The following is a 14,474-nucleotide window of genomic DNA, read 5'->3' on the forward strand; positions in this document are numbered from 1 at the left end:
CAATGTGGCCCGTTGAGGGTGGCCAATATGCTGAAGTCGCCCTCGGTGAAATTGAGTTTGACACCCCTGGCTTAGAGGCTGCATCTGATGGAAGATGATACAGTTTTTCTAATTGAGCACAAGATTCATGCTGACACTCAAATGGTTTAAGAGCTTAGCTTGGTTCATTGAGACACTTTTAATGTTTTCTATGGATTTATTTCTAATTAGGTAATTTGTCTTTTGGTTTGCAGGACTATCCAAAGGACAAACATCCAGGTTGGAACAAAGGCTCCATCGCTTACCATGCAGGTGAATCATCTCTGATCTGTCTGTTCATGTCCTATAGATTCAAGACTTAAGAGCAGTTTCAATAGCACTTGGAAAGAAACTCAATACTTGACACTTCTCACTTCCTGAAAGGTATGAAATCACACAAAAATACTCTTACACAAGAGGAGAACAAAAAGTTCTTGGATGCAGAGTTGGGTGTGTTTTGGCGACCGGCTGGATGACAGCACAGGCCGTTGCCTGGATAGCGGCGGGATGGATGTAAACATAACCAGGAGGACATGTGAAAACTAGCTCAGCAGGTTCATTATGACCAGGGTGGGGGCAGCAGGTCAATCATCTCTTTTCCAAGCCTCTGATTGATTCCTGTTTATCCAAACAGACTGACTGTTATTCCTGCTGGTGAGCGTCTGAAGCAAAACGTGGAAGTTGGCTTGGATTCCCAATAACTATTACTTTTTTTTTTCTTCACATTTTGTCGCGTTACAACCAAAAACTGTGACGTATTGCAATAGGATTTTATGTGATAGACACTCAAAGTTGTGCATATTTGCGTTAGTCCAGCTGGGTGTAATTTAATCTCAGGATGAATCCAGCTGTTCCTGAAGGGAGCATTGAAGAGCAAACGGCAACAGCCGACAGATCTGCAGCTCAGGCTGTTGACAGCACTGTGATGCTGCGTTCCAGTTGCTCTCTGAACTGGGAAATTCAGACTTTCCAGTCCGAAAAATCGACTGGAAAGTCCTCCGCAGTTGGATTTCCAACTGGGAAACTGGGACCGACTCCGACTGCCCCCGGTTACGGCGTTTCAATATGCCCGCTCCTCACACCAGCAGCAGGAAGACGCGGTGGAAAAGTGCGTCCAAAATCAGCTTTGCATTTAGCGCCTGCAGCTCTAAACTGAACAAACTAAAAGAGGTGAAAAGTAAAGCTTCAAACCACCGTTATGCTACTGGAAACAATGTTTATGGGCGTCGTCATGTTGAAATTTCATCTTCCTAAATGGAACGCCGTTAACGCGGGTCTTGCGTCAAACCCAGCTCAGAATTCCCACTTCCTCTGCAACTGGAACGCAGCGTTAGTCATCGATCCTTAATGTGCTTCGTGGAGGAGTGGCAGGAAGAAAGCCATTGTTTGAAGGAAGCTGAAAGACGTCACAGCAAACATATGGAAGAAATTTCTCTGGTCTGATGGAGAACGTGGATGTTCCCCAGCCCCTTCCGTTTCATACAAACGATGCTGGTTTTCTACAGTTTACGTCTGAGGGTCGAAGATGAAAACACCACACGGCTTAAAATTTCTGCTGGAGTTTGGTCCGATTTTTCAAACTATAATTTTTCCTCCATTTCGCTTTCTTCTGCCTTCAGTTGTGCGAATATCATAATGAGACATTTGAAAAAGTGGAACAGAAATCCAGCAAATGGCATGTTGAATGGTGACACTATGCAAAAATGTAAAGCAAGCAAAAACTTCTTAAAGAAAATGGAGAACATTGCAGATCAGAGTCGGATCTTTGAAGGTGGCATGAAGACGAATGTTGCTCTGGGATTATATTGTCTGGCAGGTTGAATCTTTTCATTTCAGCTAATTGTGTTGCAGGCTGAGCAAATGCCAGGAAGAACATCCTGTTGATACCTTGCAGTTGTTACTAAAACCAGTTTCTCTGAATATAGATCAGATCAATAAAGAGGATGTTTGATAGAGAAAGGTGAAAAGTATCTCCATGACAGTGAACGCAGCACTTCTCATTGTGGCTCATTTAGCTTGAGTTTCTGCATCAATTCTTCACAGCACGAGGTCATTATTTTAATAAACAATAATATTGTTGTTTTGAGACGGTTTTCAAATAATATAATGCTAATAATGAAGCTCACCCTCTAAAAAAAACAAAGTTATACGTTGTAAAGAAAACTGAACACCGGAGATGGAGGTTATTTTAAATATCCAAAATAAAACAACCGAGAACGATAAATGAAATGGATTAGGAAGTCTCTGTAAACAACATTACTCTTCAAAAAATATTAATCATCAGAATGGAAATGATCGAACTCCTTTTAATTAATCCTGTAATTAATTACTTGATGCAGCAGGCTTGGCAATCAGTGAAGGATCAGAAAAGGGTCAAGTCCGCCGTCTGTGTAGGAAATTACAAGGCCATAAAACCTTTGCATCAGAAAAAATAACCTCCAACGCCAGCGTGTCATAAAAAGCTGGATTCCGGGTTGTAACGTCTTCCTCATTGGTCGCAGACGACGGGAAGCTGTTCCACGGCAGCGGGGTGGGGGACCCGTTCGGGCCGCGCTGCTTCGAAGGCGACATCATGGGCTGCGGTATCATGTTCCCACGAGACTTCAGCGTGGACGGAGGAGGTGAGCGCCGTCGCGTCGTCTCTCTTTTCTCGCTCTCCCATCGGCTCGCTGACGCCCACGGCGCTCTTTTTCAGATGACGCAGACGACTTCGACCTGGACGTGGCTTCCAGCGAGGTGCAGAACAACCTGTACGCAAACAACGACGACGAAGAGGAGGACGAGGGGGACGACCCGGAGGGGAGGAGGGTCATGGTGAGATTCTGTCTGAAGGCAGGACTGTAAAAACTCGGACGCCGTTTGGCCGACATTCACCGCTTGTTTTCCCCGCTTTTGTGTTGGAACAGGTGTTTTTCACTCGGAACGGGAAGGTGGTGGGGAAAAGGGAAGTGGCCTTGCCGCCAAACGGTTTCTATCCCACCATTGGGATGATGAGCACTGGGGAGAAGGTCAGAGTCGAACTGCGCCCCCTCAGCGGCTGACGGAAACCAGAACAATTAAAAGCCTTTGGGATGATGAACGATTCCTCCAAATCGTCGCTGCACCTTCACGGTGGAAACATCGTTTTACATGCTGACAAAACGCGTCTTAAAGATTCATGAAAGTAAGATCTTTAAGACATCTGTGCCTAAAAGAAGCGGCTTTATTACGAAATGATTTTTGTACTGTAAGAAACTGTTGAAGCAGGCTGAGTTTGGAGGGAAAAAAGTTATTCATTTTGACGCACGAGGCTTATTGAAATGCCAAAAAAAACAACAAAAAAAAAGTCTTGAATAATGAATGTAAAAGTCCCAAGTAAAAGAGACCTGAGTTACCAAACAGACCCGCAAAGGCAGTCCTGGTTAAAATGAGTTACTAGATTATGAGATTATTTCTAAACTGCAAGTGTGATTTATTTATTCTACAACGATGAGGCAGAAGTGGAAAAGCCCTTGAATTTAAAGGAGGTGTGCGCGCGTTTGCGCCTGTCGACGGTCCAGTACTGACACTCAGTGGTGAGGCGGCTCACAGGCAGCAGCGACTCGGTAGAACCAGCTGCTTCACGTTTGGAGGAAGCTGTTTCAGGTAACTATGAGGAAGTAAAAGTGCAATAATGATAATAATAATTTGTTGAAATCAAAGCTATTTTTATGCTTCTTGTTTGTTATCTTGCAATAAGAGAAAGTGGATCTTAAAGCTTTAAAGAGAGTCCTTATTTAATCTGAACCCAACTAAACGACGCTTACAGGATGAATCTAAAAAAAAACAAAAAACATTTAGATTATTTATTTGAGGAAATGAGATTTTAGTTTCCTCACTGACCAGATGATGGAAACATTTTATGCTTCTAAACTAGACCGAAGTTGGACAATATCATGTGTATGATGTTTTTATTTTTTATTGTTTTGTTTTTTTCAGAATATACTGAAATGGAAAACAAAACAAAAACACAAAATCTTACCAAGTATTTTTGCTCTAGTTTCTTGTGCAAATATCTAAGTAAGCTTGAAATATGACAAAAAATAACTTTAAGGTAGCTTTTCAGAAAGCTAAAGCAGCTTGTTTTACATAAATCATTTCTGCAATATTGATCAATAAGTTCTGGTTCCGCTTGCAGGTTTTTCCACCTATGCCAGTGGATCAATGTGTTATAAGTGAAATGATCTGCCAGTGGAACCAGCACTTTTTGAGTCCTGGTTCCACTAACTTGCTGTAAAGTTAGTTTTGTCTCATCTCAATTGTCCTAAAGTAAATGGACCAAAAATAATTGCTAAGTTTTTGTGTTTCTTCAGTTGGAAATTTATTCTGAAATGTGTTATTGAGGGTTTCTCTTTCTGTCTGTGGACAGTCATCACAAAAAGCTGTGTTTACTTTCTGTTTTTTACTTTTACTTTAAATGTGTTTTTTTTTCTTCTTCTGTTTAGAAACATTTGTGATTCAGGTGAATCTTTATCGTCACATTTCATATTCTACCCTTTACTCTGGCAGTGAAAAAGTGATTTTTTTGTGTGTGTGTGTAAATTTGAGGGGGGAAATATCAAATTCAGATATTGTTTTTTGTGAAACAAGGGGGTTAATTTACATGTACACACATTAAATTAACTCGGTTCTTGTTCCATGAGTAAAACAATCAGCTGTAATGTGACTTTTAACTGAGAGAAAAAAAAAAAAGTTGCACCCAGTCGTTAGGTTGAGATTCAGTTTCTCGTTGCTGACAATCTGATTTGCCCCAGTCTTCACTTTGAGCTGTGAGATATTTGATTTAAACCAAATATGCCCCACCTGCCCAAAGCTCATTATTCTCTCCAGCTTGTTCCAGTCAAACCTTCATGGTTTTTCTTCTGTCGGGCCCCTGGTGGATTTTGGGGACTTCGTTCAGCATCTTGCTGTCGGCTTTCAGGGTGAACTTTGTCGGACCTGAGAGCTTTGACTGTTTTGAATGTCCTTCACTTGTAGATGATTTTCACACGTTGGAATGGCTGATGTTAATCTCCTTTAATCCCTCACAGACTCATAAGCTGCTACTGTCGTCTTTCTGAATGGCCTTCACTCTCACTTCAGCAGCTAGGAGCACTTTAAACAAACCAGGTCTAAATCTGCGTAAAGTGACATTGTTCTAATCATACATGGCTGATGTCATAAGCGTGTGTGATCTTTGGCCATTTCAAGCGAAAATGGATGTGGAGTGTTTTTTCTTTTAAATTACTTTTTAACAGAGTTTCAAATTGTCGTCTTTCTTCCTATATGCTGGAAAAACAATCTTTTCCATGACTGTAAGCTAAGGAAAAATACTAAACTGAGACGGATAACTAAAAGATTGAAAAGAAAATGTGTACTTTATATGTTTATATTTAATTTCATGTGGAAAACTACAACGAGGAATTTGGTTATTTGACTTTTCCACGTGGAGATTTGAAAAGTTAGTATCTTTTTCTCCCCACCACTTAATCAAAATTTAGATGTAAATTTTAAATTTGTACTTTGAAATTGAAGCCATACTTGTTCTCAGGTATACTTGATACTCAAAACGTGTTTTTAAGTTTCTTCGGATTTTATTTTTCTCCCTTTTTTTGGTGATTTAATTTGTTTTGCTCTGTGTCAGATTTGCTTGTTTTTGGTTTTTTTTGCCAAAATTGTTCTACATATTCTGATCACCTTTATTATTATTATTATTATTTTTTACTTCTGGGCAAAGACAAAGATTCATCTTTCTGTGTGGCTGCAGAGAGTTACAGGTCTGTTGAGAAAACCTCCTGACAGCCACCTGTAGATTTTTGAAGGAAAATGTTCTTCAAGTGTCTTTTAGTCGGTAACGACTACATTTAAAGGGCTCACCCGTCTTTTTTCCATCACCAGTACTGTTCTTACAGCGACAGTTCCCTGTCGAGCTGAACCGTTAAAATAAAAACCTATACATATGTCTTAACATGAGGCCTAATGAGCAGATTGTCCTGCATGAAATGTTGAACCTTTATGAAATAATCTGCCACAGAAAGAGGATTTGTGTTAAAACTCGATCGATGCGGACAGTGAAAGGTCTGATTTCAACCTTTGCTGGAAATATCCGATCGAGGCTGAGCGAGTTGTTCTCTTCGTTTTGACGCCGAGTTGCTGCTATTTATGTGCTGAAAATGCTTGGTGTAAAATCACGTCGTCCTGTACTGTAGAGGGAGTTTTTCTGTTTGTTTTTTATTGTTTGCTTTTGATGGCGAGACCAACGGACGGTCTTCAGTGGAATACCTGCAGCATTTTTATCTTCAGTTCAAACACATCCTTAGTTTGTACTTTTTCTCCTCTCACCTCTATTTTTTTATGTTTAAAGCAATAATGCCAAAAATGTTAATAAATTAATATTTAAACTCACCGCAGCGCCGACTCCGCTCCTCCTTCTGTTGCACTGAGGTCGCAGCGTTCTCACACTTTAAGTGCGTCTAATGAGTAACAGCAGTAGCACACCACAACATCCATATTGTGCTGTGTGTCGCATGGATGTTGTCGTGTGCTGCCAACATTGTAATTTATTTATTTTTTTTTGTTTTACGTATTTATCTTGCTGTCTGGAAACCAAATTGCCCTTTTGGAGATGACTTCTAAACTTCCACTAAGAGGAAACGCAAATATCTGGAAGCATTTCTGACCGCCCAGACGCTCACTTTTATCCAACGTAGGTAGTTTTAAAAGCTGCATTTGACAACATGTGGGCATCCGTATGTGAACGTCAATAACCTGCTAATGTTTACTCCTGCTAAAGAGCAAAATGGACTAATAGAAATAATATTTAATTCAATAAACATTTGGAAAACTTTTGTTAAATTTAGCAGGTCTTTATTCCGTATTTTTGGTCAAGTCTGTGTTTTAAAATAATGCGTCTTATTGCATTATTATAACTGTAATGACCAACATTGTCTTTACACCAGCAGAAATTGTTGTGGTTTAAATTAAAGCAAAAAATAATTTTAACATAAAACCTTATTTGCAATGTTTAAGCAAAAAAAAAAAACAAAAAAAGACCTAGGATCGTTTCAGTGATTTAACAAAACGCAGCGAATCACTGTCATTCTAATATGACTTAGAAGAGCAAAGTGGGATTTATTTCTCTTTTTTTATGACTTGTTAGCTGCTAGAAAATGTTCATCAAAATAGACTTTAGAGCCCAAGAAGGTGCCAGCAATGCCTCAATATAATTGGTTTGTGCATTTATGGCAGCAGTGAGGTAGAGAATACGTGATCAGCCCTCGATTTAATACTTTTTAAAACCACATTTTGTTTTATAATACCAAGTGTCTTAAAGGATGTTCTCACCATTGTCATTATTCTGCATCAGAAGCAGTTTGGAGTCGAGGGTTTTGCTGCTAGTGAGATTGGACTCAGATCAAATCACCAAATCAAATCGAATCAAATTTTATTTGTATAGCACATTTCGCCAGCAAGGCATTTCAAAGTGCTTTACATAATAATAATAATAATAAAAAAAAAACAAAAACAGGAAGAGCTTCAATTTCTGTTCACATCATTCACGGCACCATTAGGATTCCTCCAACCAGAACCGAGCTTTGCACATCTGGGAACTGAAATTTTGCCCTCAAACTCTGGAGAATATCTGACTAATTACTCAAATCTTGCCACATTAATTTTAAAGCCTGAGTAGAGTTGACAAATTACAAGATGACAGCAAGGACTCAGTAGTATATTTTAATTCTGTTTCAGAAACGGGCTGTGATCTCCAGTCACAAGAAGACAAATCGTTGTGCAAACATGTTTGTACTCCATTACATAAAAATACATTGAAAATGTTTCGCATACAAAATGGATTGCAATTGAAAATGTTCCTTTAAACTTGAAAAGGCCCCTGGAGATGTTAGGAATTACCACGAAACTTTGGCAGCTCATTTGGTCCGTTTTCATTTCAAGAGAATAATTTACAAAAAAATGCTAATTTTGTAATATGCAACACAATAATGGAAAAAAAAAATCTAATTGCACAAGCGGTATGTGGACGATCAGCCAGGTATTCTGCAAAGAAAACGTTTAAAGCAAATAAAACGTTTAAACTAAAAAAAAAGAAGAAATAAAAGTTTAAAACAGAAAAGTGAAAGGAAGCTGTATTAATGTAAAATGAAGGCAAGGACAAAACTGTTGAACCAGCTGTTTGATCCCTGAGCGAAGACGAGAGCTGTACCAAGTTTTCAGGAGTTAAAATCAAACGCAGAGCCAAAACTAAAACTAATTTAAAAGCTGTTCTTCATTTTTCAAAGGGCACATGACCAAAAGAAAAGTTGTAATCTTTTTTACAAATATAACTGAAACATAAAAAGAGCAATAAAAGATTTGATTCACAGATAGCTGGTATAGTTTTGGTTTCTGCAGGAGTAAAATCTGGTAAAGCTAAGCTAGTCGGCCACCTTTGAGCTAAAAGTGTTTTTTTTTTTTTTTCTTTTTTGGTTGCTGGAAGTGGATTTTTAAGCTGCTCTTATACTATCGAATCCTCGTCGTCTTCGTCGTAGTAGCGGTTCTTCTTGATGATGTCCTCGGCGCTCAGATCCTCAGCGTCGCTCCCCTCCTTGTCGTCCCAGAAGCCCACATCCTGGGAGGAGCGCTTCTCCTTCCGTTCCTCCTCCTGCGCTCTCTCCTTCCGTTCCTCCTCCTGCGCTCTCTCCTTCCGTTCCTCCTCCTGCGCTCTCTCCTTCCGTTCCTCCTGCGCTCTCTCCTTCCGTTCCTCCTGCGCTCTCTCCTTCCATTCCTCCTCCTGCGCTCTCTCCTTCCGTTCCTCCTCCTGCGCTCTCTCCTTCCGTTGCTCCTCCTGCGCTCTCTCCTTCCGTTCCTCCTCGTCCTCAGTGGGATTCTTCTCCTTCGGGGTGCTCACGCCTCCGTTTGGCGTCTGATTCATCCTCTGCTCTTCCTTTTCCTCCTGCTGGTGGTTTACTTTGGGTTTGTCTTCAGATGGCAGTTTCTCCTCCAGCGATGCCCTCCAGTCCTGCAGTTGTCTGAGTGGCCGCCGCGGCTCCCTGCAGCCCTCGGCGGCTGTGGGAGTCGGTTTCGGTTTGGCTGCGACTGTGAACACACGGCTGCGCTCCTTCAGAGACGAGGTCCTTCTCAGGCTCTTCAGCTCGGCCTGCTCCGAGCTCTGGAAGGATGAGTGGACCTCGTCCTCTGGGGGCCACTTGGCCCTCCGGGTTCTGTTTGAAGGGACGTCGTCTGCGGACGGACTCAGCGGTCCAGGGCGGTCTTCGCCGGCCGGAGGCGGCCAGGCCACCTTCAGCCGCCGCTTCTCAGCCGGCTTGTCTGCAGCCTGCTGCGTCTCTCCGGAGCCGGCCCGCGTTTTTGTGCGGGTCTCCAGCAAGGCGGCCATGTCTGTGACCTTGACCTGTGGCGACGTTTCCCCGCTGGGATCCGGCTGCGGCTCGGACACGCTCTCAGCCGGCTGCTTCGCCTCCACTGGTCGCTCTTTGGGCTTCGGCGGCTCCTCGCTTTCCTCTCCGTCTTCTCGAGGCTCCCACAGCTCCTTATGAGGGCGATGGCCGAAGCCTTCGTCGTAGTTCCCTTTGGCCTTGAACAGCTGGTTGTAGTGAGGCTTGCAGTAGATCTTACCATGCAGGGAGGCGTAGTTCCACAGACTAGAGACGGAGCAGCAAAGGTTTGACATGAGCACACATCTTATAAAATTCATTTCATAAAAAAGACTTCCAGAATGCCAAGAAAGAAAGAAACAAAGAAAGAAAGGGAGAAAAAAACAAGGAAGTAAGAAAATGCAGAAGGAAGGACAAGAAATGGATGGAAAAAAATAAAATAAGCAGAAAAAGGAGGTAAGAAGGAAGGAGGGACAGAAAGAGACACAGCAACGAGATTGGTAAGAAATAAATACATTTACTCTTATTGTCTTATTTCAAACAAATCACACATATATGGCTGTATGCATATATGTAAGTAATAAATGTGAATGTCATCGACAAGTTGATTAATTTTAGTAATTCAATACAAATGGGGATTTTTTTTTTTCTGCTACAGTTTGGTTGTTGCTGTTATAAAAACCAGAAGTCAGTTTCTCGTTAAAATGAAATCACTACCTAAGACCAAAAACAAAGATTTTCTTTAAGCTAAACAGAAATGATAAATTCAACCCATTCAGCGGATGACTGCTGACTAGACAGTGAGCAAATAAGCACACAAATGGAAAGTTATGTGGAAGGAAAAAGTGTGGCAGAACAGGATGAACTGCAGAATTTGAGGGATTGTGAAGCAAAGCACATTCAAGAGTCTGGACTAATCTCTTCTATCTTCGTACAAGAATAAATACAACAGCAGATCCAAGTGCGGCAGCTTACTTCAGCTTTGTGCTGCAGTGAGAGCAGGCGAAGCAGTTTTTGTGGTAAGTGTGCTCACCAACCACCAGTTTCTCCAGAGGATACACCGTTTTCTGACAGGCAGCGCATTTTGTTGTCTCTGGTACGCGAAACGTCTGCTAAAACAAAACCAATCGAATGCATTCATGGAGAACAAAGAGTGAAAAGTTGATTTTAGTAACAACATTGTCACGTTGCCGCACCCTGGTTGCTCTGGGTTGCTCAGTTCCTTCTCCTGAAAAGAGAGAAAACTCAGAATCAGCTGTGACGCTGCTGGAGGCCTTTTTATGTTTTCCTCTGGTTTCTGGAAAGCGTTACCATTGCACTCTGCTGCTGGAGTCTGTTTGACTCTCATGGACACAGATTTCCTTATAGCAGTCCCTTTTGGTTGGTCGGTCTGGTGAAAACACAACAGAAACCACAGTACTAGTTTAAGTTTGGACGCTGAGAGAGAACGATGCAAACAGTAAATGGAAACGATTCTCAATCTCCATGAGAAAGAAACCGAGTAACAAAAGCTGAACTGGTTTAAAACTAGTTTTATCATATCAATTCAAAAGGACAGGATGGTCAGATCAAAGTACAAGACGTACGATTGATCTTTGATGAAGGCAGTTTTAATGTGTGGTTTAAGAGCATTTCTAGTCTGCTGTGGTGACGCAGGGGTTAAGCACAACCCACATGCGACCCCTGGCGACCTCTGCCGCATGTCTTCCCCCTTCTCTCATTACCCACTTTCCTGTCAAATAAATAAATATCCCTTATTTTTCTCAATAGCAATTTAATCATTAATCTTGTTTTCATGACGATGCTAGCTCAGAAAACTCTGAGACAGCATCTTGCATGACAAAACTCACTTGTGACATTTATCCTCGAAGGAGAGGGCGTGGTGACTGCTGTGCGAGTGTTAGCATCGCATACTTTAGGCAGTCATGTCTTTCCTAATGATGATGCCCCTTCAGCAACGTAAAGAAAGGCTCACTCACTAACACTCTAACCTGATTTTTTCCCCAGCTGTTTCTGCACCACAGTTTTCTTGTCACTGCACAGAAACTACCTGCAGGAAACAGCCTCTGCTGTGAATGCAGACTAACTGCATTCACAGCAGGGGAACATTAACCTTGAACTCCACCGATTTTGTTTCAAACGATCAAAACATAGCAGAAATATTTCTGTTGTTTGTTTCAACTGAGTTAAAATGTATCTCGTGCTGAACTCACAGAGCAGCCGGCGTTATGTTTAGCGACACTCAGCTCATACTTGGCCTTATTCACCCTCACAGACGCAGAGCGGGTCAGCGGAGACGAATCTGAAGCAGAGGTGTGGATCTTCATAAGCTGAGGTTGATGGATGTAAAAAATAAAAATAAAAAATGCTGATAGAAATAAATCATTTGCTTACTTTTAGGACGTTCTGAGTCTTCAGACGAAGTGCTGCGAATCGTCGACCTGCCGACCTGAAGGAGGGGAAACGGGTTTTAGGAGTGGAGCTAAATGAGCCAGGCCCGGTTCTCCTTCCTTAATCTGCTGAGGAGAGCACTTTAAGTGTTACTCATCTCTGCCTGCACTACTCTGCAGTTTTGTAGAAGTGGGTCTGGTTTTGCAATGGTTGACAGTGAGAGACGCCACCCAAACGATTTCCAGATTAAACTTAACAAAACATGCCACAGGTCATCAAGCTTTCTTTGAACGAGTTCGATGTCCAGAACCTGAATTTTCACATGATATATACTAACATTTGTACAATGAAGTGGTAACATTAAAACACAAAATAAAATTCAGCTAATATAGTCACATTGGAAAAAGTTTTTGGCATTAATTTCTGTGTCAATAACTAAAGTGCATTAGTTGGTCTGCATTTAGTCACATTACAGCCAAAACTTCACTTTAACAAATGGAAATCTGAAAACTGTGCATTTAGCATCGACTCTACTGAAAAATAAAGTTCAGTAACACTTGGCAGCAATTGAACCTGCAAGTCGGTGGATCATGAGCTGTGGATGCATTCGAGTTTAAATATTTGTTGCAGTACAAATGCTCGCAACACTTTGAAGTACTTTTATGTTTCCTGTTGTAAACAAACAACAAAGACAGACAGAAACATTCAGGAGGTACGGAAACTTTTGCCTGGCACCGTAAACAACATTCAGATGGTGTCCTGAATCAGAAAAGTGGAACAAAAGCGATGGAGATGTCCGACTCTTATCTGATAAGGCTGCCACCTGCCCGCATCCGACCTGCAGCCAAAGCATCTGAAAGCGTTCATGCGTCCTTCACTAAACACAACGTGGACGGGCCTGACCGCACCGCGGCTCTGGCACTAATGATAGTTTCTCTCTGAACACACACAAAGAAAAATAAGGAGTGTGAGTCGTTTCAAAACACGTGTTGCTGAGAGTTTCACAGAGTGAAAACATTTCTGTAACTCTCCTACTGATGATGTTGAGATGAATAAATGTGAATAGTAGAACAGGTTAAGTATGATGACATGAGAGGGAAACTGAGCAAACATAAATACTGGGATGAATTAACTAAAGAAACCCGAAGAGTGAAGGAAAGAAAATGGGTTCTCGGTTTTAAATGTGTTAACAACGCCAAGATAAAGACGGCAGCTTTACCGAGGCGATCCCATGAAGACTGAGATGGGCCTTGGAAAGGAATGTCTGCATTCCTCTGTTTCAGGAGCTGAAGAGAGGGAGACTTGTTTTATTGGTCAGAGAGAAAGAAAGAGAGAGAGAGAGCTGCAGCGAAAGAATGGAGCTGGGGAAGGTAGAAACTGGTGACTGAACTGAAGGGGCTTCAGGAAGGAGTGAAAAAAGTAAATATGGACGGTTTTAAACTTGTGAAAGGACGTTAAGGGAAATGTGCNTTTTTTACTTCTGGGCAAAGACAAAGATTCATCTTTCTGTGTGGCTGCAGAGAGTTACAGGTCTGTTGAGAAAACCTCCTGACAGCCACCTGTAGATTTTTGAAGGAAAATGTTCTTCAAGTGTCTTTTAGTCGGTAACGACTACATTTAAAGGGCTCACCCGTCTTTTTTCCATCACCAGTACTGTTCTTACAGCGACAGTTCCCTGTCGAGCTGAACCGTTAAAATAAAAACCTATACATATGTCTTAACATGAGGCCTAATGAGCAGATTGTCCTGCATGAAATGTTGAACCTTTATGAAATAATCTGCCACAGAAAGAGGATTTGTGTTAAAACTCGATCGATGCGGACAGTGAAAGGTCTGATTTCAACCTTTGCTGGAAATATCCGATCGAGGCTGAGCGAGTTGTTCTCTTCGTTTTGACGCCGAGTTGCTGCTATTTATGTGCTGAAAATGCTTGGTGTAAAATCACGTCGTCCTGTACTGTAGAGGGAGTTTTTCTGTTTGTTTTTTATTGTTTGCTTTTGATGGCGAGACCAACGGACGGTCTTCAGTGGAATACCTGCAGCATTTTTATCTTCAGTTCAAACACATCCTTAGTTTGTACTTTTTCTCCTCTCACCTCTATTTTTTTATGTTTAAAGCAATAATGCCAAAAATGTTAATAAATTAATATTTAAACTCACCGCAGCGCCGACTCCGCTCCTCCTTCTGCTGCACTGAGGTCGCAGCGTTCTCACACTTTAAGTGCGTCTAATGAGTAACAGCAGTAGCACACCACAACATCCATATTGTGCTGTGTGTCGCATGGATGTTGTCGTGTGCTGCCAACATTGTAATTTATTTATTTTTTTTTGTTTTACGTATTTATCTTGCTGTCTGCAAACCAAATTGCCCTTTTGGAGATGACTTCTAAACTTCCACTAAGAGGAAACGCAAATATGTGGAAGCATTTCTGACCGCCCAGACGCTCACTTTTATCCAACGTAGGTAGTTTTAAAAGCTGCATTTGACAACATGTGGGCATCCGTATGTGAACGTCAATAACCTGCTAATGTTTACTCCTGCTAAAGAGCAAAATGGACTAATAGAAATAATATTTAATTCAGTAAACATTTTTGAAAACTTTTGTTAAATTTAGCAGGTCTTTATTCCGTATTTTTGGTCAAGTCTGTGTTTTAAAATAATGCGTCTTATTGCATTATT

At 41.4% G+C, this 14,474-nt stretch overlaps 2 protein-coding genes across 5 annotated transcripts in view; one reads left to right on the plus strand and one right to left on the minus strand.

The window, feature by feature from the left end:
• The window catches only part of LOC103147612 (SPRY domain-containing protein 3-like), a 20,337-nt gene extending 16,327 nt beyond the window's left edge, over positions 1–4,010 (plus strand). For both annotated transcript variants that reach the window (XM_007566033.2, XM_016678664.1), the window contains exons 8-11: positions 234–291; positions 2,520–2,639; positions 2,714–2,832; positions 2,925–4,010. In XM_007566033.2, the coding sequence (XP_007566095.1) occupies positions 234–291; positions 2,520–2,639; positions 2,714–2,832; positions 2,925–3,059 (432 nt within the window). In that variant the 3' untranslated portion in view covers positions 3,060–4,010. The remainder of the gene's footprint in view (positions 1–233; positions 292–2,519; positions 2,640–2,713; positions 2,833–2,924) is intronic.
• Positions 4,011–7,735: 3,725 nt separating this feature from the next.
• On the minus strand, positions 7,736–12,104 carry LOC103147667 (LIM domain and actin-binding protein 1-like). 3 transcript variants are annotated; one of them, XM_016678663.1, is made up of 7 exons: positions 11,799–12,098; positions 11,618–11,706; positions 10,716–10,794; positions 10,601–10,632; positions 10,380–10,516; positions 8,885–9,671; positions 7,736–8,674 (listed from the first exon to the last, which is right to left on the minus strand). In XM_016678663.1, the coding sequence occupies exons 3-7, from the start codon at positions 10,750–10,752 to the stop codon at positions 8,528–8,530; spliced, it is 1,140 nt and encodes a 379-aa protein (XP_016534149.1). In that variant the 5' UTR covers positions 10,753–10,794; positions 11,618–11,706; positions 11,799–12,098; the 3' UTR covers positions 7,736–8,527. The 3 variants fall into 3 exon arrangements, with proteins under 3 accessions (XP_016534149.1, XP_007566184.1, XP_016534148.1); XM_007566122.2 differs by having other exon boundaries at positions 7,736–9,671; positions 11,799–12,104; XM_016678662.1 differs by having other exon boundaries at positions 7,736–9,671; positions 10,380–10,513; positions 11,799–12,102.
• Between the last annotated feature and the right edge of the window lie 2,370 nt (positions 12,105–14,474).

The sequence above is a fragment of the Poecilia formosa genome, unplaced genomic scaffold (assembly GCF_000485575.1).
Source record: "Poecilia formosa unplaced genomic scaffold, Poecilia_formosa-5.1.2 Scaffold186, whole genome shotgun sequence".
Taxonomy (NCBI): Eukaryota; Metazoa; Chordata; class Actinopteri; order Cyprinodontiformes; family Poeciliidae; genus Poecilia; species Poecilia formosa.

Excerpts from the sequence above, each read along its gene's own strand:
- LOC103147667 (XM_007566122.2), bottom strand. The coding sequence starts at position 10,752 with ATGAGAGTCAAACAGACTCCAGCAGCAGAGTGCAATG. Across the intron at positions 10,633-10,715 it reads TCCAGCAGCAGAGTGCAATG|GAGAAGGAACTGAGCAACCC; the intron begins GTAACGCTTTCC and ends CTCTCTTTTCAG. Across the intron at positions 10,517-10,600 it reads AGCAACCCAGAGCAACCAGG|CAGACGTTTCGCGTACCAGA; the intron begins GTGCGGCAACGT and ends GTTTTGTTTTAG.